Source organism: Gossypium raimondii, chromosome 6 (assembly GCF_025698545.1).
Source record: "Gossypium raimondii isolate GPD5lz chromosome 6, ASM2569854v1, whole genome shotgun sequence".
Lineage (NCBI taxonomy): Eukaryota > Viridiplantae > Streptophyta > Magnoliopsida > Malvales > Malvaceae > Gossypium > Gossypium raimondii.
The window spans coordinates 748,630-772,186 of NC_068570.1; the positions used below are offsets into that span (position 1 = coordinate 748,630).

General features: G+C 30.8%; 2 protein-coding genes across 4 annotated transcripts; one reads left to right on the forward strand and one right to left on the reverse strand.

Annotated features, from left to right (window-relative positions):
* The first annotated feature begins 7,515 nt into the window (after positions 1–7,515).
* LOC105772920 (probable LRR receptor-like serine/threonine-protein kinase At2g16250) lies at positions 7,516–12,979 on the forward strand. 2 transcript variants are annotated; one of them, XM_012594422.2, is made up of 5 exons: positions 7,516–8,041; positions 8,160–10,138; positions 10,226–10,354; positions 11,069–11,097; positions 11,998–12,979. In XM_012594422.2, the coding sequence occupies exons 2-5, from the start codon at positions 8,199–8,201 to the stop codon at positions 12,597–12,599; spliced, it is 2,700 nt and encodes an 899-aa protein (XP_012449876.1). In that variant the 5' UTR covers positions 7,516–8,041; positions 8,160–8,198; the 3' UTR covers positions 12,600–12,979. The 2 variants fall into 2 exon arrangements, with proteins under 2 accessions (XP_012449876.1, XP_012449875.1); XM_012594421.2 differs by having other exon boundaries at positions 8,163–10,138.
* A 902-nt stretch (positions 12,980–13,881) lies between these two features.
* On the reverse strand, positions 13,882–20,077 carry LOC105773906 (uncharacterized). 2 transcript variants are annotated; one of them, XM_012596103.2, is made up of 18 exons: positions 19,566–19,714; positions 19,265–19,351; positions 18,469–18,788; positions 18,294–18,371; positions 17,949–18,169; positions 17,497–17,589; positions 17,232–17,315; positions 16,830–16,946; positions 16,595–16,700; positions 16,436–16,498; positions 16,272–16,325; positions 16,026–16,083; positions 15,657–15,733; positions 15,334–15,404; positions 15,190–15,250; positions 15,029–15,088; positions 14,520–14,582; positions 13,882–14,240 (listed from the first exon to the last, which is right to left on the reverse strand). In XM_012596103.2, the coding sequence occupies exons 3-18, from the start codon at positions 18,703–18,705 to the stop codon at positions 14,118–14,120; spliced, it is 1,566 nt and encodes a 521-aa protein (XP_012451557.1). In that variant the 5' UTR covers positions 18,706–18,788; positions 19,265–19,351; positions 19,566–19,714; the 3' UTR covers positions 13,882–14,117. The 2 variants fall into 2 exon arrangements, with proteins under 2 accessions (XP_012451557.1, XP_012451556.1); XM_012596102.2 differs by lacking the exon at positions 19,265–19,351 and having other exon boundaries at positions 19,566–20,077.
* Between the last annotated feature and the right edge of the window lie 3,480 nt (positions 20,078–23,557).

Here is a 23,557-nt window from a genome sequence, read left to right on the forward strand (position 1 = left end):
CATTGGTTCCATTCAACTTGATTAGATCAGGAAAAAAAATCAACAACCCAAATCTAAATTAACACACACCTAAATTCACTCGAACACAAAATGATCTAAGCAAGTAATTGTAAATGACTCAAACCTGAAATGTCCACGACTTGAAATAATCCAATCCAAAAACCCAAGCCTCAAACCCCAAATAACTTAATCTAATACTACTCATACCTAAAAGGACCTAATCCAAAATCAACCAAATTCGAAATAACTCAAACCCAAGATTAACTCAAATTCCCAAAATTTTAAAACTCGAATTAATTTTATTTAGATCAATTAGACCCAAAACATTGGGTGAAGTTGGACTAGGTGATTTTCAGAAGGGCCCAGTTTCTCATTTAGTTTTATCCTAAGTTCACAAACAAGTCCAACCTACAAATTTAGGCCACAGCCCAAAATTCCAAACAATATTCAGCCTATTTCTCTCTGGTTTTGATTAAATATATAATGTAATAGTGAATTTTAATTTAATGTAGTTATTAATATTTTGATTTTAATTGAATTTTATATTATGAAAAGTAAATTTATTTTTATATTTGATAAATATATTATTTTTATATATAAAATTTCATCAAATCAAAATCAATATATCAAGAATCGTAATATTTATCTTTTAGTATTATTATAAAGTTTCTAACTTTTTTTTTTGGTAAATAGTAAAATTAGAACAATTCTAAGGAAACATTAGGAACTATAGAATTCTATTTGTGGCCAACAAAAACCATCAAAAATCTTCTTCCAAAAAGTCTCTTGCATAACTTGGGGGATTGTCAAGAATAATTAATTGGTCCATCACGTTACCATCTTGCCTTAGCAATACAGTTTGCAACTTTATTGACATCCCTCTGAATATGTCTAAACTTAATTTCTCAAGGTTTCAAACACCAATCATGAATGCATCTTATTTCATCAACATTACTCACTGATGCCCAACCATTCCAAATGAATTCAATCAACATTGCATTATCACTTTCTAACTCAACTTGCATGAATCCTTGGTTCCAAGTCAATTTCAGACTTTCTAGATCTGCTCAGGCTTCTACCTGCAAAATTTTAGTCAAACCAATTGTCATTTTGAAATCCACCAACCAGTTGGCCTCTCAACCACCTGTAAAATTTAGTTATTTCTCTTTGAAATATATATATATTTTAATAAAATTGTATCGAATTGAAATGAAAGCGATTATAGTATTGTCTAATCGTGGGGTTATCATTGTAAATATGCACAATTATGTTTAATCTTCAATAATATTGATTTAGTCTTTTTTTAACTTAACGAATTTGGTCCTTCTACTTTTATATATAATGTTATTAGCAAGTCCAAATTAATAACATCAATAGTTGTTGTTGTTGAACTGATGACATTAAATTTTAAAATAGCCTTAGCCCTTAAGCATTCAACTTACATGACCTACAAATAATATTATAAAAGCTAAATAACATAATGGTTAACGATATTATCAATTCAAACTAGACCTGTCCATGGGCCAGGCCGGGTTCGGGCCGGGTCCGGAAAATTTTTTGACCCGCCTCCTAGGCCCGAGCCCGACCCGGCCTGAAATATGGGCCTGGAATCTTGCCCAGGCCCGGCCCGGCCCATTTTTTAATAAACATTAAAAAATTATTTTAAAAATAATAAAAATAAAAATATTTTAAAAGTATTTTAAAAGTATTTTAAAATTTAAAAATAAAATAAAAAATATATATTTATTATATTCGGGCGGGCAGCACGGCCAAAAAAAAGTGGTATTTGAGGCCTGCCCATTTTTAAACGGCCTCGCTTTTTTTCCCAAGCCCATATTTCGGGCCTATATTTTTACCCGAACCCTCCCATATTTCGGGCGGGCCATCGGGCCGGGCCGGGCCGCCCGGCCCATGGACAGGTCTAATTCAAAACCTATGCATAACACAATAAGAGGACTCAAAGCATGAAAAATTATGATAGAGGATTAATTTTCAAATTTTAACATAATAAGAGGACTAAAATCAAATTTAAACCGAAGAAAATACTTCGGTTTTATTTAGCTAAAGCAAACTTTGTAAAGATAAGGTACCTTTTCTTTCCACGATAAATAGATTTAAGATTTTTTTTTAAATATTATTGTTCAATTGTGAACTCCATCCCTCCACTTTATGAATATTAAGAAATTAGTCCTTCTACTTTAGTTTGTCAGAATTTGATCTCAAACTTTACAAAAACTAAGAAATTAGTCTAATTAAATAACATTGTTAGACCTTTTCATTAAACCATCAAATGAAAAATCAATAGTTCAATCATTTATATGCAATTAATTATAAAAGAGCAACAACAATTTTGTAATTTACATACAATAAATTACCAAATCCAATGGTTTAAGCTTATGCGTTTATCAACAACTAAATTAACTTTTCAGTTTTATAAAGTAGAAGGATTAAATTATAACAAATTTAAAATAAACAAACTAATATAACAAATTTAAAATAAACTAACTAACTTTTTAAATGTTTTAATATAAAACGATCAACTTCATAATTACACGATAAAAGTACCACAAAGACCCTTGTACTAGAAGTCAAATCGCATTTTATCTCTCTACTCAAAAAATGGGTAAATTAGTCCATACACTTTAAACCAGAAATTAAATTGGTCATTTCATTAAAAATTATTTATTTGTACTATTAAAAACTGACGTGATTAAATAACCATATAATGATACATGATCTACCACATGTTGAGGTATATGACTAATTTTTAACAATAGCAATTGATGAAATTATTAACAGAAAAATCAATTTACTTTTTTATCTAATATATAAAAACTAATTTATTTATTTTTAAAATAGAGAGGATAAAATGTAATCTAATTTTTAATAGCGGTATTCATCACACTTTCACCTCGGCAGTATTATTATTACTTTATTATTGTGTTCTTTTCTAACAGTTTTCAACTTTTTTTATTTAAAAAAATTATCTTTTTGTCGGAAATGTTTGGCAAAGACCAAGTCAAAAAACACATGCTCACACTTTCGTGGCGGCTACTAATAAATCTTGTCAGCCAACCAAATAATGACACGTATAACGTTGCTGATTTCAATAATGCTTTGTCTCTTTCATTCTTTATCGAATTGGTGGGGCCCTTGACGTGGAATAATTGGACACGTAGCCTTTCTTTTTCCTTCTTTATATGGCAATTTTAGACACGTAATTTTCATTGCTTTCATTTTCATCGTTTTCCTTCCTTTTTTTTTATATTCTCTTAATTATTGTACTGGTGAAATTCCTTGGAAGGTCCTTCTATTATAAGAATTGGATCAAATTAATCATTCTATTATTAAATAAATTAAATTAATCTCTGTATTATTAAAATAATCAAATAAACTCAAGTTTTAATAGAATTAACATTCGTTATTTAAAAATATCATTAATTGTTTAACAGATTTAACATCATGGTTCTATAAATAAAATATTTTGTTTTTAGTTGAACATTAATTGGAAAATAAATAAATTTTATGTCATTCTTTTAAACAGTAAATGTTAATTCGATACAATTTGACTTTATTTGATTCTTTTCAAAAGTGTTGGGACTAAATTGATTCATTTAATAGTAGAAAGATTGATTTAATCTAAATATTATAATAGAGAAACTTAGCAAATACTTTCATCTATTTTTATTTTGATCCAGTTTGAGTCTCTTTTTTTTTTTAATTTGGCTTATCTTATAACATACTAAATTGAACTGAATCGATTTTTCAATTAAAACCGAACCAAATTTAATCTATTTAACTCAAAAATTTATTTGACTCAACTCTTATTTTATTTTACTCGACTTATTTCAAAAAATTTCAAATTAATTCAAGATAAAAAATCCTTCAACTCAACTAATTTAAATTTTCTTACTCGATTCAATCCCTAATTTTAACTATTATACATATACATACATTGAACATGATTATAATATAAAAATAATAAATAATTATATTTATGAAAATCATGTCATAAAACATGATTCAGATCTTTTGCTTTCCTATCTAAATTCCATAAAAAAATGGATATAGGTGTTTATTATTCCCATGTGAACGGTTTAAAATTAAATTAATAAAATATATTTAAATAATATTATTGACTAAACAATAATAATTGGCTACGGAAAGAAATGATGTTTGATGTTACACGTGAGCTAATATATTGTCGTTTTTTAAGATAAAGTAAGGAAAAATAATAATAAAACGCGTTTGGATAAGGGGTCCACGTGGAAATCCGCGTTGAAATGCCACGTCAACGACTATCTTATTTGTTTTTTTAGGTTAATGATTTATAATTCATGAAAAATATCTAATACAAATTTTTAGAGGTAAAAGTATGTCATTGTACCGAAAGTCAGATTGTATTTTGTTCTATCTACTTAAAAAATAAATAATTCAGTAATTATATGTTATATCGAACAATAAACTTATCCTTCTGTTTAAAATTAGTCAATGTACGTCAACATGAGATATACACGCATGACATGCCATGTGTAACTATCTAGTTGTCTTGTCAATCATGCGGATTTTGACTGTAGAAATGAATTACTTTTTTAATAGAAAATGATCATTTTACTCTTTCATCTAATGTATTGAAACTAATTTATCCATTTTTTTTGAGTAAAGGGAACAAAATACAATCCGACTCCTAATACACAGACCTCTATAGTACTTTTTAATTTATTTAAGTACATTTTTAATTAGGTGATATATAATTATAGATTTCACATCATTATAAATAAATTTTAATAATTTTAATTTTAATTTTTATGATATGAAATAATTATGTTTACTAAATAAAATATTATTTGATATACCTAAATTTTTTAAAATAAATACGACACGCCAAAATCTCTTAATCCAGATTGTAAAATTTAAAAATCCACCATAAATAATAATAATAATAATAATAATAATAATAATAATAATAATAATTTATTATTTTTATTGTATTGAAAAGTACTTTGGATTAGACCTTTGACCATAAAAACTTGATCGTTGACTCCTAATAGTTGCTTCATCTTTACAAATTGTTCCATGTATTATAAAATTCCAAATTTGCTTCGTTTAAGTAATACGAATTTAAGTTTATAAAGATGGGTTAATTGAATATGCATCCCAAAATTATAAGCCAATTTTAAATTAGTCTATAAGCTTCAAAATCTTTCAATTTAATCCTTAAATTAAGGCTTAAATGAAAAATAGGTACTCAAACTATCCAACTTTTCTAATTTAGGTACCTAAAGTTTTTTGGCCAAAATAGGTACCTAAAGTTTTGTTCCGTTACCACTTTAGGTATCAACTTTTAATTTCTTAAAAAATCTCGAATTAATCAAATTATGACATGTGACATTTTTAGTTAAATGGCTACTAAGTGATTTTTTTTAATTTCAAAGTATCAAACAAACAAATTTAAGATGAAATTCATACTAACAAATTTAAGATAAAATTTTTAATAATGTTACCTAAAATTTAAAATATGAAAAATAGAGGATTAAATTATTAGAATTCTTAATTCATGATTTGGCCCCTAAAATATACCCATTTTCCCACTTTGGTACCTAAACTTTTTTTGTCCCAATTTGGTACCTAAAGTACACACAAATTTTTAATTTTGTACCTAAAGTATGTCTCCGTTATATTTTTTAGTCCATTTTTTTACAGGTGTTAAAAAAATTATTATAGCTAATCACAAAGCACCACGTGGCATAGATATGTAAAAAATAAATATTTTATTTTATCAAATGTATATACACATTAAAAATATAAAATGGAAATAAATATATAAAATTCAGAAAATTATATATAATCTAGAAAAAATATAAATTATAAAAATATAAAAATAAAACTTAGAAAAATATGATAATTGAAAAAAGTAGTTGAAATTAATAATATGATTACAAAAAAATTAAAAAGTTTTAAAATATATAAAATATATAATTCTAAAATTCTAAAAAGCTATTTAAATTTCAAGTTTTTTTTTGCAATTACTTGAAATTTAAATACTTTTTAAATTTTATAACATTTTCAATTTTTATATATTATTTTGAATTTTTAAAATTTATAATATTACAATTTTAATATTTTAATATTATAATTTTCTATTTTAAATTTAAATTTAATATATTTATTTTAAATAAATCTAATTGCAATGTGGTATTTTCATTGGCCAAAACATGCCATGTGGTGCTTTTTATTGGCCAAAGTTGTTTAACAATTTTTAACATCTGATAAATAAATGGACCTAAAATAAAAGAAATTGATACTTTAAGTACCAAATTGAGACAACAAATTTAAGTACCAAAATAGATAAGCATACTTCAAGGACTAAATCATAAATTAAGCCTTCTTAAAAATAAAAATACAATAATTACAAAGAGTACTAATAACATATTTTAACATATAGTTACAAATCCAAACTGACAACTTGGTATGGGAACAGAGAGAGTGGGCCAAAAGAAAGCAACTCCATTGATAATTCTTTTTCCGAGAAAATTAAAATGAAATACTTAAAGAAAAGAAGACTTTAGGTCAAATTATGATTTTAGTCCCTCTATTATATTTAAATTATAAATTTAATCTCTATTCTTTAATTTGATACAATTTAATTTTATAATGTATTTACGAAGTCCATCTCCAAAATAATTAAACACTAAATAACTATTCTGCTTAAAATCCCAAAGTTGATTTTTTTCTCCTGCACGTTCTAGTTCATTATGCTGACGTAAACGTTTTTGCATTGAAAGGGTTCTTTTTCCGTAAAAATTTATGTCATCATTGGAAATTATTTAAATAAACTAATCACATTATAAAAGCAAAGATTAAGTAAAGTTGAGGGACTAAAATATTAATTTGACCAAAACTTTATCACTTCCCTTGTATTCTCAAATCGAAGATTTCATCTTTATACTTTAAATTTGCATGATTACGCTCTCAAATTTTTGGTGTATTTTAAGAAAAGATATCCACCCTAACATTTTAATTGGAGTAGTTAACTATTAATGACATTATAAAACGGTTTAAATGTAAAATTGGCTCTCAAACTATATCATTTTTTCATTTATGTATTTATATTTTTTTATTAAAAGTGGTACTTAAACTATCAATTTTGTCTCATTTTATGCCACGACATGATATCAGCCAATAAGAACGTGACATGTTACTAAACTTCATACACTTTTCTGAGTAAAACGAAATAAAGTTTACAATTTAGATACCACTCTTGACCAAAAAAAATTAAGTAGTTAAGTGAGAAAAACAGTATAGCTTAAAGAATAGTTTTGTTGTCTTTAGAGGATAAATTTACATTGAATTGAAGAATAAAAAAAATCCAAATTTGATAATAATAGAGGGACCAAAAACAGAAATGAACCAAAACACTTCACTACTCAACCTCATATCATTTCCCAAGCTTTTACAATTTGATTGACTACAAGCCGCAATGATATGAAACGAAAGCATTTCATTGTTTTTTCTTTTTCACAAATCATAATCACAAATTTTGTTGTTTACCTCAGCGGCCATTCACGACTAAAATCAAAGCACCTTTTTTTTCCCAGTTTTTCCAAGTCAATGGAAACAAAAATCATAAAAATCCATCCACCATTGAAGCTAAAAACCCCATTGCTTTGCTTTTTTTTTTTTTTTTTTTGCTGAGTTTTAAGTAAATTAGGAGTATAATTAAGTGAAAAGGGTGTTAAAGAATCTTTTCTACAGTTCATTGGAAGACCATTTTTTTTTTTCATTAAATAGCTTCGGTGGATAGTGAAATGAAACTTTTTTTTTTGTTGAAACTCATTAATGGCTTATGACCCCCTATTCTCTTCAAAGCTCGTACCATCATTCTTTTATTCTTCTTTTTAAAAAAATTTCTCGGGAAACAAACAACAACCCTTTTTTAGCCATTTTAGTTAGCTTAGCTTAATCTTGAAGATTACCCTTTTTTAGCTATTTTTCGTTGGTTAATTTTTTTTTTTGGCAGAATTCAAGTTCGTGATCGAAGGTATGAATTTTACGAAGAAACAAAAAATTTCCCATTTCTTTACTTTTATTGGATAATTTAATGGTAATGAACAAGATAAGGAACTAATTTTTTTTTGTTTTTATTTTTTTAATTGAAGAAGATGACACAGAGCTTCATGAGGATTTAATTTACATCAATGGGAGCTCAAAGAAATGTGTTACCAATCTTATTTTTAGCTCTAATCTCGTTCTTGACTCATTCCGTGTTAACTCAGCGAGTTACAATAAACTCACAAACCGAACGGCGAGCATTACTCGACCTCCGTTCATCGTTGGGTCTCCGAGGCAAAGACTGGCCGATCAAAACCGACCCTTGCACCACCTGGACCGGTATCCGATGTCAAAACGGCACCGTTACGAACATCACCGTTTCCGGTTTAAGAAGAACCAGAATCGGACGGTTGTATCCCCGGTTCAACGTCGATTCATTGGTGAATTTGACCCGTTTAATCTCTTTCAACGCTTCCGGGTTCCATCTTCCCGGTTCAATCCCTGATTTGTTCGGAAACCGGTTGGTTCATCTCGAAGTACTTGATCTCCGATCATGTAATATCTCTGGTTCAATCCCTAGTTCACTCGGTAACTCGTTCCGACTCAGTTCTTTATATCTTAGTAACAATAACCTTGCTGGTTCAATCCCTTCCGTATTGGGTGAATTGAAGAACTTAAAATCACTTGATCTTTCGATTAATTCACTTACTGGGTCGATTCCATCAAGCTTTGGGTCACTTATAAACATTGAAAAGCTTCAACTTAGTTCAAATTACTTATCTGGGTCAATTCCACTTAGTTTATCTTCATTAAAAGCTCTTAAAGTCTTAAATGTCTCTGATAATAACCTCTCTGGTTCAATCCCTGTTCAATTTAGTAACCTTTCTAAGTTACTTGAACTTGATCTTAGTAAAAATTCATTGTATGGATCATTACCTGTTGAATTCACCATGTTGAAAAGCTTACAAAAGATGATAATCGAAAACAACGAGCTCGACGGTCGTTTACCGGTTGATTTGTTTTCGAATCTTGTTGAGTTACAAGTTGTGGATTTGAGTGGGAACAAGCTTGATGGTAATGTTAATGGTAGTTTTTGGTCAATGCCTAATTTGACATTCTTCGATGTATCGAATAACAACTTTTCGGGTCATTTACCAGCTCCTAGTTCTAACCATAGTGTTGCTCCGGGTGCCGTGTTTAATTTGTCAAACAATCAGTTTTACGGAACTTTGGATTTTTCGCTCGGGATGTTCAAATTCATTGATGTATCGGGTAACTATTTGCAAGGCATAGTTAATGATGGTGAAAGGAATGCTAGTGTTAACATGAATTGCTTTTATCGACCAAACCAGAGGAGTTTGGATGATTGTAGGATCTTTTATAACGAAAGAGGGCTACATTTTGATAATTCTGGGGCACCACCATCAACTGCTGCAAAATCTAGTTCTGGGAGCCGAAGATGGATATTTATCTTCGCCGGAGTACTTGGTGGACTTGGCTTCATTTTAGTTTTGGTATTGGTGCTAGTGCTGCTCTTGAGACGGTATAATACGGGGCTTATGAATCAAAGACGGAGTACCGATATAGGGCCTGTTCGGGAAAGTGATAGCGCCCCTCAACTTCCTAAAGATCCTACAAATGTATCCGGTTCCGGAGATCCATTCACATGCGAGCAATTGCTCCGAGCAACCGGTAATTTTAGTGACACGAATCTTATCAAGCATGGTCACTCAGGTGACTTATTCCGTGGCATCTTAGAAGGTGGTATCCCTGTGGTCATCAAAAAGGTCAATTCGAGCTCTTTCAAGAAAGAATCATATACCACGGAATTGGAATTATTCAGAAAGCTTTCTCATACGAGATTCATCCCGCTCTTGGGGCACTGCTTGGAGCATGAAACTGATAAGCTGTTGGTCTATAAGTATATGCCGAATGGAGATTTGGCTAATTCGTTTTACAGGGCTATCAACTCGGATGACGATAGTTTAAAGTCCTTGGATTGGATTACGAGGTTGAAAGTAGCTACCGGAGCTGCCGAAGGCCTATGCTACTTACACCATGAATGTAACCCTCCCCTGGTTCACAGGTAAATTTTATTACTTTCACGAGCTTCACAATTCCCTTTTCATTATAGTATCAATCATTAATTCTGTATTTACTTTTTTGGTTAAAGGGATATTCAAGCAAGCAGTATCCTTCTTGATGATAAATTTGAAGTGAGACTTGGAAGCTTGAGTGAAGTTCATTCCCAAGAAGGGGATACACACCAAAAGGTGCTCACGAGGTTGCTTCGGAAGCCGGGGTAAGTATCATACAAGTTACTCTATTTCACCTTTTTTTCGAGTTAGTATTAGTAGTTTTGAAACAACCGACTATACTCGGTTTTGCATTCTCTTCTTATATTCTAGCCTTTTAGTTTCGACTATACCCAGTTTTGCATCTTTCGGTATGCAGTTCCGGCACCCTATTGTTTTCACCAGTCTTTTTATCTTATAACGAAAGCACTTGGTACCGTATTGCTATGCATATTGTAAGCCGGGCCTTATTCAAGCCAATACATTGGAGTTAATACCGGATTGGCTCGAGGTTCATATGTAAGGTTGAATGATATAATCGAACCGTTAGTGGTTTGCAGGCCCAGTGAGTTGCCTGGCTCTTGACGAGTATGTTGTTTTTGACTGTTTGTGCTACGTTTGCATTTGCCGGGTTGTTTCCAATACATGTTTTACAGTATCGGTACTTTCAAAACTTGATATCCAAGGAAACCTAGACATGCACGAGGTTAGCCATACTCGTAATCCGACTCAGTTAAGTAATGGATAAGAGTTATAAACTTTTAAATGGAGTGATGAAATAGCTCGACACGTGTGTTTCTATTATTCATTAACATCCAATCTCAATGCGGCCTCGTAAATGTAAAACAATATGCATACAATCATCAAAGTTGTCAGGATTTGATCTCCGGTATTGTATATTTTGTTCAGAGATTTAATAAATTTCTCTTTGTGATATGCAGGACCTCCGAGCCAGGCCCCTCAGGTTCAGGTACCTAAAATTCTATTTCACGGTTCTTAATATATTTATTTATGTATACATTACCATTTAGTTTATGCGGGCGTGCGTATACTCTTTGTTGAGTAAAAGTACCGTGAATATCCTTTTACTAAGAGTCAGATTGCATTTTGGCCCTTTTACTTAAAAAATAGGTAAATTAGTCCTTGTACATTAGATGAAAGAGCCAATTGGTTATTTCTGTTAAAAAATTCATCTATTTCTATTGTTAAAAACTGGCATGGCTAACAGAATAACTAGACAATTACTTGTGGCACACCACATGTACCTCATTCTAACATACATGAACCAGTTTTTAACATTAGAAATGGATAGAATTTTTGACAAAATGATTAGTTTGTTCTTTCATCTAACATACAAGAACTAATTTACTCATTTTTTGAGTAGAAGGGGCAAAGTGCAATCCAACTCCTATTACAATAGCCTCCATAGTACTTTTATCCTCTTTGTTGAAAATGATACGATTTGCATGGGGAACTATGAGTTATCCATAAAAACCATAGTTCCGGGCACAGGCGACGCCAGGGGAGTTGGCAGGGGACTTGGCCCCCTAAAAATAAAAAATTTCATTTTTAATCCCTTTAAAATAATAAAATTACAAATTAGTTTATAATAAAATTGCACTTTGACCCTCCAGAACTTGAAAAAATTATGTCTAGTCCCTTAAAAAATTATGGAATTATAAATTAATATATGATAAAATTACATTTTGACCGCTAAAAAAATTCTATAATTCAATTCGGGCTCCTCCCCCCAAGAAATTTTTTTTGTCTTCGCCCTTGGTTTTGGGGTCAGAGATTCCGAAATATAAAACAATACATCATTTCATAGGCTTTTTTCAACATATTCTTATGTTTCTTTCGGAACGGACAGGTTCTACTTCAGCTACTTGCGCCTACGATGTGTATTGTTTCGGAAAAGTATTACTCGAGCTTATAACGGGGAAACTTGGGATCAGTAAAGTGGAAGATACATCTACGACGGAATGGCTCGAGCAAACCTTACCATGCATCAGCATATATGATAAAGAAATGGTGACAAAAATCATGGACCCATCATTGATAGTAGATGAAGATCTATTAGAAGAAGTATGGGCAATGGCAATTATAGCAAGATCATGCCTTAATCCAAAACCATCAAAAAGGCCTTCAATGAAACATATACTTCGAGCATTGGAAAACCCGTTGAAAGTTGTACGAGAAGAGAGTTTTAGCTCCATGAAGCTAAGAACGACTTCATCGAGACGGTCATGGAACACAGCATTCTTTGGTAGTTGGAGACAAAGCTCGTCTGAGAACACCAACATTTCGGGTCAACAAAACCGAGAAGGTTTTAGTGGTATAAGGCAAGCAAGTAGAGTAGGTTCTCATAGTAGTGGGAATATCGATCACTCGTCTTCAAATAAAAGGTCTTCGAATGAAATTTTCCCTGAGCCAATCGACATACAGGACACGGAGAGGTTAGATGAGAACTAGCCGATCGAGTGTTTGCTATTTGTATCAAAGATTGTTAGTGCCGGTTCAACCTTCGGGTTTGATAGCTGTGTTACGAGGAAACCTTATAGGCTCCGACTAGGCCTAACCAAAGCAGCCTAAGCTGGCCATGACGACAAGATTGGGGAACTATCGAGTGATAGAGAATTTTTGGATATTTCAAAGCTTGTTTTGTAGTCAAATTTCTCATTACAAGCAGCATTTTTTCAGTGAATTTGTCACTTTCTATATAGAGTGTAAAGTTGCGTTAGTACTTTTTGTTGCATTATAAGTACTACCACAACACAATATTAAATTAGGGGAGAGCGTTCGATTTAACTGGTTTGATTAAAAAAATCTGAAATTCAAACTCGATTGGTCAATCTCATAGTTGAATCAATTAATCGACAGACTTGAGTTTTAATCGATTTAACATCAGTCAATTCGATTAATTAAACAAGTTGAACTCAATTTTTTTCCTTCTATGTACAATAACTTGTAGCAATTTGTTTAAAGTTTGATCAATGTTGTAAAAATTGGACAAATGATCAAATCAATTAGAGCATTAATTTTGGGTACAATTGTTGTTTAAATATAAATGGGTTGAACTGAAAGTTTTGTCCTAATTTTTATTTTTGGCATAATGATAAATTCAGTCTTCAATGTTTACATTTTATAAATTACCCTTATTTTTTTTAGCAAAATTTGACCATTAACATTTAATAAAGAGTTAAAATCACTTTTGACATAGCAAATTTTTACCAATTTGTATCTGTTTGTTTTTATTAAACCAACCCGTCCGAACCGATTATAACATTACTTGTTTTGGTTATAAAACTTTTTTTTCAATTTAAGAAAATATATATCAAAAGTTGATAAATTTGATAAATTAAATTATGAAAATTTATAATTAATAACCAATTAACTATAACATAATTGATAACCGATTTTGCTCACCTCCCACGTTAGACAATACCACTAAACCAAAAAGTGATAAATCTCAAAATCATACATAAACAAAATATTAATTAAACTTTGTTCTAATATACAATTTTATATATGAAACTTTGATTTTATTCAATTGTCAAATGATTAACACAATTATTAATATGACATCATTTTAAATTTATATATTACATACCACAAATAATCATATTTATAACATGTATAATGAAATCAAAACTAATGTTTCACATATATATCTAAACCACAATTAAAATTTATGTATCAAATTACACATTGAATCTAATTGTTCCAAACCAAAAGGAAAAACAGAGAATCAAAATTAATTGACAAATTCTCTTGCATATCTGAACATATAATAGGGTGCAAAATCAAGGATCAAGACAAAAAGTACAAAAGCATATATGTATCTTTTTCAATCAAGTGAGAATTTAAATGAGTAAATTAAATACAGTAAAGAAAGCCATGATTGCATGGACAAGAACATAAAATGAAGATGTTGAGGCTATGTTTTTAAGCCTCCAAATATGGGTTTTTTGGGGTTTTGCTTTTTTTTTTTCAAAGGGGAAGAATATGAAATTCATGGGGCATGAAATCTTCACTTGGTCTATAATACTTATCCGGGGAATACAAGCTTAAGTTGGAGACTTGGCTAGTGTATAGACAAGCAAATCTTTCGACCTGCATCGTGCAAAAAAAATTGAACAACTTCAGTAAATAACGAATAAAACGTTCTACACAGTTTTCTACAAAGTCCTATAACTCTGTTACGACCCACTGTATCATGCACATAAGTAGTTATTGTCCTCTTTGGATGACCAACCGGTCTCTCAAGGCTTTGCCACCCGAAGGTGCGAAATGAGAGTATCCAGTCAGCTGATGGGTCGTGAATCCAGTCAGCTGATGGGTCGTGATCAAACTCTTATAAGAAGGATGATGGATGGTTCGGTTTAGTCATACCTGATGGGCAAAGCGAGAATTTTGATAGCCAGTCTTCATGAGTTGTCCCCAGATCTTATGGAACTATTATGTGAAAAGATAAAATAAGCATTGTTAGTGCCTGGATTCAAGGTTGATCATGGGTAAAATATCAGAGCCCCTGGTACTAAACGTCCGATTGCATTTTGCCCCTTTTAAAAAAATAGGCAAATTAATCCTTAGATTAAAGAGCAAACTTGTCCATCTGTTAAAAATTCCATTCATTTTTACTATTAAAAACAAATCTCTATATGTCAGACATGTATCTATTTAGTTATTTCGTCAGCCACATCAGTTTTTAACAGTAAAAATGAATGAATTTTTTAACAAAAAAGACTAGTTTGCTCTTTAATCCAATGTATAGGGACTAATTTACCCATTCTTTTTAATAAATAAGGCAAACAGCAATCTGACAACTAGTTCAAGAGCCTTCATGGTATTTTTACCATTGCTCATACTATTAAGCGAATAGAAAAAGGAAGTTCCTCCACCTTTTGATGACACTCCCGTTGAGCTTGTTGATGAGCAAGTCGTGCTTGATCCCTTTGAGACTGTTTTAAGGAAGACATTGAACAAAAAAATCTGAGAAACCTTTAAATCGATATTTCATCAGGCGCTACATAAAATAGATCGATGACTTATATAGCCTAACCTCCAGTTCACCCAAAGCAGAAATCATTTTCTGTTTTTCATCATCACGAAAACTTTCAAATCTGAACAATAGGAATGCAACTCTTAACAACAACAAAAACCGAGTATTAATAACATACTTTTGAATGATAGAATAGGCACTTACTTAAGAGACCATTTCAAATGATGAATTTGATCTTCGACAAGATCACGCTCGTCCCTCAACAACCTTAGTTGCTGCATGAAAGCGTCAGTATTAATCGCAAGGGAAATAAAATACCAGTGGTAACAAATATGCATCAAAAGAAAAGCAGCAAGCAAAATGTTCATTACTAGAAAATCATTCAAGCTATGGAATTAATTGTTATTACAACAGATTCTTCTTGATGAATTATAAAAATTTACACCATATTATCCAAATAATATAAGATTGAAAGACCATTGCAACCAACTCAATTTAACATCATATAAAAAACATGTAAAACCCACCTTTCGCATATCTCTTAATTCCCAAAGCAATTTGACCTCCCTCTCAAGCTCTGGAACAACAAGCATTGTTCTCCATCCTAATCAAAGGTAAATTACAAAATTAAAAGCACAATATTTGCTCATCTTAACAGCAATGAAAATAACATAACAGTCAATGAAAATAATGATGACAAACATACAGAAAATTAATTGAGGAGTGCATACTACAAAATCTAATTATATTCCATAGACTAGAAGTACTAATTGTCCCATTTAGATACCAAACTTCAAAGGTCAATCTCACGAGATTAAAATAAACAATAATGAACAATTTAAATGCTACAGAAAACAAGGAAAAAGGAGGGGATGAAGAATAAATATAATTCATACCAAGAACCTTCTTGCTCCGCAAAATATCTCCATAGATATGGTCACCAACATAAAGCACCTAAAAGAAGCAAGGAACTAATAGATAATGAAAGAAAAACAATGAAACAAGGACCTCCAAGTTGGACTCAGGGACCAAACTATGTTAGAGAATCTACTATGGAATTTAACAAGTGAAAGATTACATGAAAAGACAACATATGAAGACCACAACTCTTTTATGATTCACCAGATCAAACAAAGAATCACCTGTGAACTTGACTCTATAGAAAGCAACTTATGAAGATGAGCAACATTGCCACCCTGAAAAGTTGAAATAAATTTTAGTCGTAATCTCATAATATCTAATAATACCTTTGATATGAACAAAGAACAATCTGTCAATATCCAGTACTAGATAGTATCCAAAATACCTGGAAGACTCGGCAACTCTTGTTTAATCCCTTCAATAGAACTTCCGGCGATGTACTTCCCACCTTTTATCAAAAAATATGTTCAAATCACCAAATTACCATATGACATAGTCATACTACTGATTGAATCCAGAATTACGATAGTATATTTCAACCAACCTGGGGCATAGGAGTTCCATTGTCAGTATTGAGAAGCATTCCAGACTCAGGTTCAACCTTAAAAATATTTGCACGGTTCTCTTCATGAAAGAATCCAGGTTTTGCACTGTAAGGATACTTTCATCTTCAATGTCAGAAATCAAAGGATGAAAGCAGATAACATGTGTTGTAGATATTAATAAAAAGAAAAGAGAAACTATTACTAGTATTATGATGAACTAGGAGGAAACTAAACCTGCCAGTAACGACAACATCAAAATATTGGAGCCAATCAAAATTGCAACTGAGACTACCATCCAACGTATGAGATGCACAGAGAAAGTTCATTACAATATTTGTGTAGTCCCATAAACTGCAAGAGATGTCAATTGTTAACTTATCATTCTAAACAGCCTTAGAAAATGGAAGTCGGATATGGTAATACAAAGAAGCACTTGTACATACTTTCAATTAAAAAGCAAAAAACTCAAGAATCACTAAGTACAAAACCAAAACCATCTATAGCATGTGTGCCAAAATCTTCCAACATTAGGCAAAATCTCTTCAAAAAAAAAAAAGGACAAGAAATTTGCATTGAATCCCTTACTACTTTTCATGCCTAAACAATGAAGATATGAAATCAGCAAGAGATATATACCTATTTGTCACCAAGAATGTAGAACGGCCAGAAGCCCTTAGCATTTTGAACATTGGTACTATAGAGGTATCTTCATTGATATACCTGACAATGAAATGGAAAACTAAATAATAAAAAAATCTCAAAATGCATTATCAGAAAATGTCCTAACAAATAAAAATCTGCCCCGTTTTGCCAGTTCCCTTGAATTTAAATAGAGATTGACAACCAATCTTAGTCTTAGTTGTAACTTAAAATTATAAAACCAATGTCACTGTTTAATTACCTTTTAGGATCCTTTGCAACCATCTGCTTTAAGGTTCCATCCCTGTGGCACAAATCAACAGCAGCACGAACATCTTTGTACATGTGGGAGTAACTGAAAGCATCATTTATAGTAGGGATTGCTCAATATACAAAACCTGATAAAAGGAATCAGGATTTAAGTATCTAACAGTTCTCACTTTATGTTATAATTGAGTGTCAAACCATGTAGCATTTTTTTTTATATTACTGTTTGGCAATTATATAGTAGAATCAAATAAAAATTACAAACGTGTACTGCTTTCTAACCTAATATATCTCGTTAAAAACTACTACTAGCATGTGGTAACTACCTGTTACACTGATGGCAACTTTTCAAACATTATTTGAATTTTTCTAGAAGAGTAGAAAAAAGCAGTAACACAGAAATTTAAATAGTTATAAAATTCTTGAAGCAGTAGTTAAATTTCTTACTCAGCACCCTCAGGAACTTTTCCAGGATTATTGTCCTTATAGTCAACAAGTTGAGCAAACAAGTAAGCTTCAGCTAGTGAAAAGAGTGTATCAATGAGGGCATAATCTGGCTCATCAAAAGAATCCCGAATGAGCGTATTCCCATAGGTTCCAACTTTATCTTCCTTTGACAACTCTCTGAACCCATGGTATGCTACTTTAACATACTTATGTCGATCCATCTGTTAAAATGACAACCATCACAAGAAACAAACATAGTCAAGCACAGTAGACGACAGAGAGCAACAGACAACTATTAATTCAAGCTGGCTAGAGATAACTGTAGCAGAAAATAAATGTGTCAACCTTTAAGATATTTCCTCTCTTTTTGTCTAGAACCAAGCCTCTAACCATGTACTTCGGATCAAAAGTCCACTCTAGTAACTGCATGAAATTTTATCCCTATCAGCATGCCTCCACATATCACTCAAAATCAACATTATTTCTCAGTTGGATGTAAAAACGCTTAAGCTTAACAAACCTCTGGAGGATAGCCCAAATCATACACCAATTTTCTGATTGTGCCTTCATACGCAAGGGACTCAAAAGTCTCAGGTTTATATTGTGCTAAGGTATAATCCATATCAAAGCCAACAGCAAGAATATTCTTCATATTCAGTGACCTGTTGCAGAAAATTTGCTTTCCTATATCAATTTTACATCCTCCTTCAGGAGATGACCATACATGCAGTCCCTCAACACCGTTGCTGTTGGCCATAAGATGAGATTGTGAAGCTTTATCACCTAAAATGGTCCCAGCACTATCGTCCTTTGAGTAGTGAGAGTTCGATTGATTAAACCCTGAATATATTAGCATGGAGAAAAGGAGGTTAGCACTAATGGTAAAAAAAAGATTCAATCCAATTCCCAAATCCATTAACATGTAACTCATGCCAACAACAATCATCATGTCCCCAAAGAATGAATATTACCCAAAAGCCACTAGAAGCCTGGTTAATTAAACCAGCAACATATTCACAGCAATCATCTTAACATTTTCGATAGATTCATATGAGAATTCAAGTATTAGATATACAAACCAGCGAGATGACTCATACAATCAAATTAGTATGAACCTGAGTGCCTCATTATGCTGATAACACAAAGGTATTATTCGCTTCAGCGGCACCCAAAAAGGACAATACCTTTGCATTATCAACACAATATTACTCAATTAAAACCGTGAAGAAATTACAAAAAAAAAATCTTTTTAAAATCTAAAAACTGTACAATTTCCTAGAGACAAACAGGCAAGAAAGAAAACCTTGACATCTTACCTCAGAAGTCAAATCAAAAGATCAAACAGCGCACCCACGTTTAAGTTCCAAGCCTAAGAATCTTCCAACATATGCGCCAAGTAACACCTAAAAATTCCAATTCCTCAATCAAAACTAATCCAATTTTCCAACTAAATTAACTTTCAAACTCTATTATTCCCTCCAATTTTACACTTAAAACACCAAAAACGAAAACAATTTCCCTTAATCTCAACCACAACAAACCAAACAAAAAACAATCCAAAAAATGAAAAGGATAAATGCCACAACACATACTAAAAGATGAGCTAAGTAGTGTAACCTGCAGTGTGGATAGGTCTAATTTTGGCGGGAAATCCAGTGGAGAATCGAAGTATACGGGAAGAAAAAGGAGCGGGAAATTTAGGGGAGAAGAGGGATAAGCAAAAGGCAACGTTCTTCTTGGGAATTCTCATTGTGGTGGAATTAAATAGGCATTGTTGAGAAATTAAGTGCTAAACTGAAAAGACAAAAAAAGAAAAAAAGAAAAAGAGAATCTGATTCTGATGACGAACACAAAAATTTATTGGGAATGTGGGAATACAAGTTGGTGATTAGATTTGTAGATAAACAACGACACGAGGAAGAATGGAAGGTGAAAAGACGAGTTAACAATTAAATTGAATTAAATTGTTCTCTGTTTGGGGGAAAGGAAAATTAATTTAAAAGGAAAGAAAAGGGGAATATTATTATTCCCATATATGAAATTGGAATCGGAATCGAAACTAGATAATGAATTAATTATCCATTTGTTTGGTTAATTGGGAAAAACGTGGAAGAGAACAAAAGGGAGGGAATTCAATTCTTTCTGATCTGAAATTTCTCGCTCTATACTGGGAAAAAGAAAATGAAAATGAAATAGGTATAATTTTAGTTTTAGTCCTTATAATATGTTAAAATTTGAGATTTATTTTGGGTAAGCTACTACTCAACTATTAGTAAATTTATTTTTTTGTCACCCGATTATGAGAAGTTACAAAATGATCACTTGACTATTTGGTTTTGTCTTTTTTGGTCACCCAACTATCTTGAAGTTTTGGGTGTTTTCATTTTTACATTAACTCACTAGTGACAAAAAATACAAAATTGAATAGTTGGGTGGCTAAAAAAAATTTATTAATAATTAGATGATTACTAGTGTAGTTGACCCGATTTAATTTCTCCTTTTATAATGCTAATAGTAGCGGTTAGACCTACTCATAAGTTGAGTTATCTACTAAAGCTCAAAGGTCTAGAAATTTAAGAGGATTTAGATAAAAAAATATTAGGTTCAAAAAATAAATTTGAGCAACAAAATTAAACCCATTTAGAATAGGAATTGAATTTGAGCTTAAACATTCAAAGTCCGAGCTCAGCTCGGGACGTCCTCTAAGTTTATAACATATTATATTATATTTGTATATTGTTAATTTTATAACACATAAATTTTAAATTTATAGTAATATATAAAATATAAACATTAAAAATATTAAGGTGTCTATATATAAAGTTTTAATAGATTAAAAGATATATAAAATTATTAAATATTAAATTAAAAATAATATAGTAAAAACTAAAATAATCTAATGAGAATTTCTAAAAATTTAGGGTAAAAGCCCTTAGATCTCATTTACAAAAAAATTATCTTAATAACCAATTTGGCGGCCAATTTAGGCTTATTAATAACACTATAAAACAAAAAATTATATATATCAAATTAAAGGAAAATGACTAAATATCAAACTTCAACATAATTGGAGTACTAAAAGCAAAATTAAACCTAAAATAGAACAGCGAAAATGAAGTGACACGTGGCATCATACTTGTTAAGAGGATGATGAAAACACTTGTACAATCTTTTGTCGTCTTTTTATTTCACCACGAGGATTACGGGATTCTGTGGTGTATTATTTGTGGACTGTTTTCTTGGTCAAATTTTATAGAGGTCCCTGAACTATGTTTTTTTATTTGATTATTTATAGTCCTTTTACTTTTAAAAATGTATATTTTCAGTAGTTCAACATTTTTCCGTGAAATAGTTTAGGGTAAACTATATTTGTAGTCACCCAATTATAGTTTTTTTTTTCTTTTTGGACACCCAATTATGAAAAGTTACAAAATGGTCACCCAACTATCAATAAATTTCTTTTTTTGTGGCCCAACTATGAAAAGTTGTAAAATGGTCACTCAACTATTAAATTTTGTCTTTTTTGGTCACCAACTATCTTGAATTTTTTTATGTTTCCGTTTTTATGTTAGTCAGCTGGTGACCAAAAAAAGACAATTAAATAATTAGATGATCGTTTTATAACTTTTCATAATTAGGTGATCAAAAAATAAAAAATCCATAGTTGAGTAACATCTATTATAATTTACCCTAAAAAATGCTAACGTGAATATGCCGCATCATCACATGTAAAGCTAATAAATCATATCAAATTATTTGATGGTATTTGTGAAAAAAAGTTTACTTTAGTGTAAAACATACAAGTTTCTAAAAAGCAAAACATTATAAATGATCAAATTAGAATAGAGGCCTGACGGACTGCCTGAAATATGAGAGAGTTGGGGTAAAAATATAGGCTCGAAATATGAGTTTAGGCAAAAAAACGAGGCCCGTTTAGAAAACGGGCTGGGCCTCGAGCACCACTTTTTTTGCCCAGGGCCGGCCTGGCCCGAATATATAATAAATATTTATTTTTTATTTTTTTAATTTTAAAATATTTTTAAAATACTTTTTTATTTTTTTATTTTTAAAATAAATTTTTGGTGTTTATTAAAAAATGGGCCGGGTTCGGGCTTAGGAATTTTTTCTCGAGCCGGGCCTAGATAAAATTTTAGGCCCATATTTCGGGCCGGGTCGGACCCGAGCCTAGGATGCGGGCCAAAACTTTTCCTGGGTCCGACCCGAATCCGGCCCAGCCTGGCCCATGATCACCTCTAGAATAGAGGGACTAAATCCACAAAAAAAGCATAGTACAAGGATCTTTTATAAAATTTGACATTTTCAAGTTAGATTTGGTAGGGTGTGAATGAGAACATTATACAAAATATACAGGTTTGATTTGAGAATAATCAAATTTGATTCAATCATTCTCGAGTTGAGCTTAAACTCGCTTATTTATAAAATAATATTTTAATATTTATGTACATAATTTGAGGTAAAGTTTTAAACTTGAAGTTGAGTGTATAAGTAAATTCCATAATTAGTCACCTAACTTTCACAAGTTTCATTTTGAGTACTGAAAATAAAAACTGCATTTTAGTCTTTGCCATAATTAATCTTTTTCATTTTAGTCACCCACGATTAATTTGGGGTTAGAAAATGTTATTTTATACTTATTTTAATTGTCCAACTTTTATAAATTTTCATTTTGGTCACTAATTCTCCTTTTAGAATTAATTTTATTTTTAAAAAGTTTTTTACGGGAATTGAGTTATTTAACTATGCAGATGAAACTTAAGTTTTCACTTTAACTCAATTCCTAAAACTCAGGTGTTTTCATTTTACTAAAAACACTAAAATTATCTTAAAAATAATAAATTAAAATGATAAAATGATATTTTTTTATAAAAACCTAGATAATTCCTTGTAAAATCCAAGATTTTTCATTTTACTAGAAAAAACTAAAATTAATTCTAAAAATAAAGGAAATTAATAATATAAAATGGTTTTCCTATAAAAACTCAAGTATTTCTCTATAAAAGCTGAGGTAATTCCGTGTAAAACCCCATGCTTTTATCTTTTATTTGAAAAACTAAGATTAATTCTAAAAATAAAAAAATAAAAAGAGTGTTCAAAATAAAATTTTACAGAAATTAAATAACTAAAATGAATATCGAATTATCAACAAGTGACCAAAATCAAAATAGTTGTTAACAGAAATTGCCTAAAACGAAATAGATTTATTTCCAATATTTAAAATAAAACTTATAAAATTTGGATAACCAATTACGAAATATACCCTATAATTTATAGTGAATGTTTTAAGTACAGGAGGCATTATTTGTTGGTGGATCATGAAAAGAGTTGTGCAATATCATTTGTTTTTATTTGAAAAGTTTTATTTATTTATTTATTTATTTATTTATTTTTCTGGCTTTGCTTTGCTTATGGTGATAAGTGATAACATAAATAATTATTTTTTCCCATTTGAGTTGCAATGTTGATCAAATCCTCTCCACTATTTTTAGATAATATACATTACACACACACACACATATATATATATATATGATGTATGTAGTTATTTCTTAAAATTGGTTAAATAGATTTTTTTAAGATTTAGGGAAACA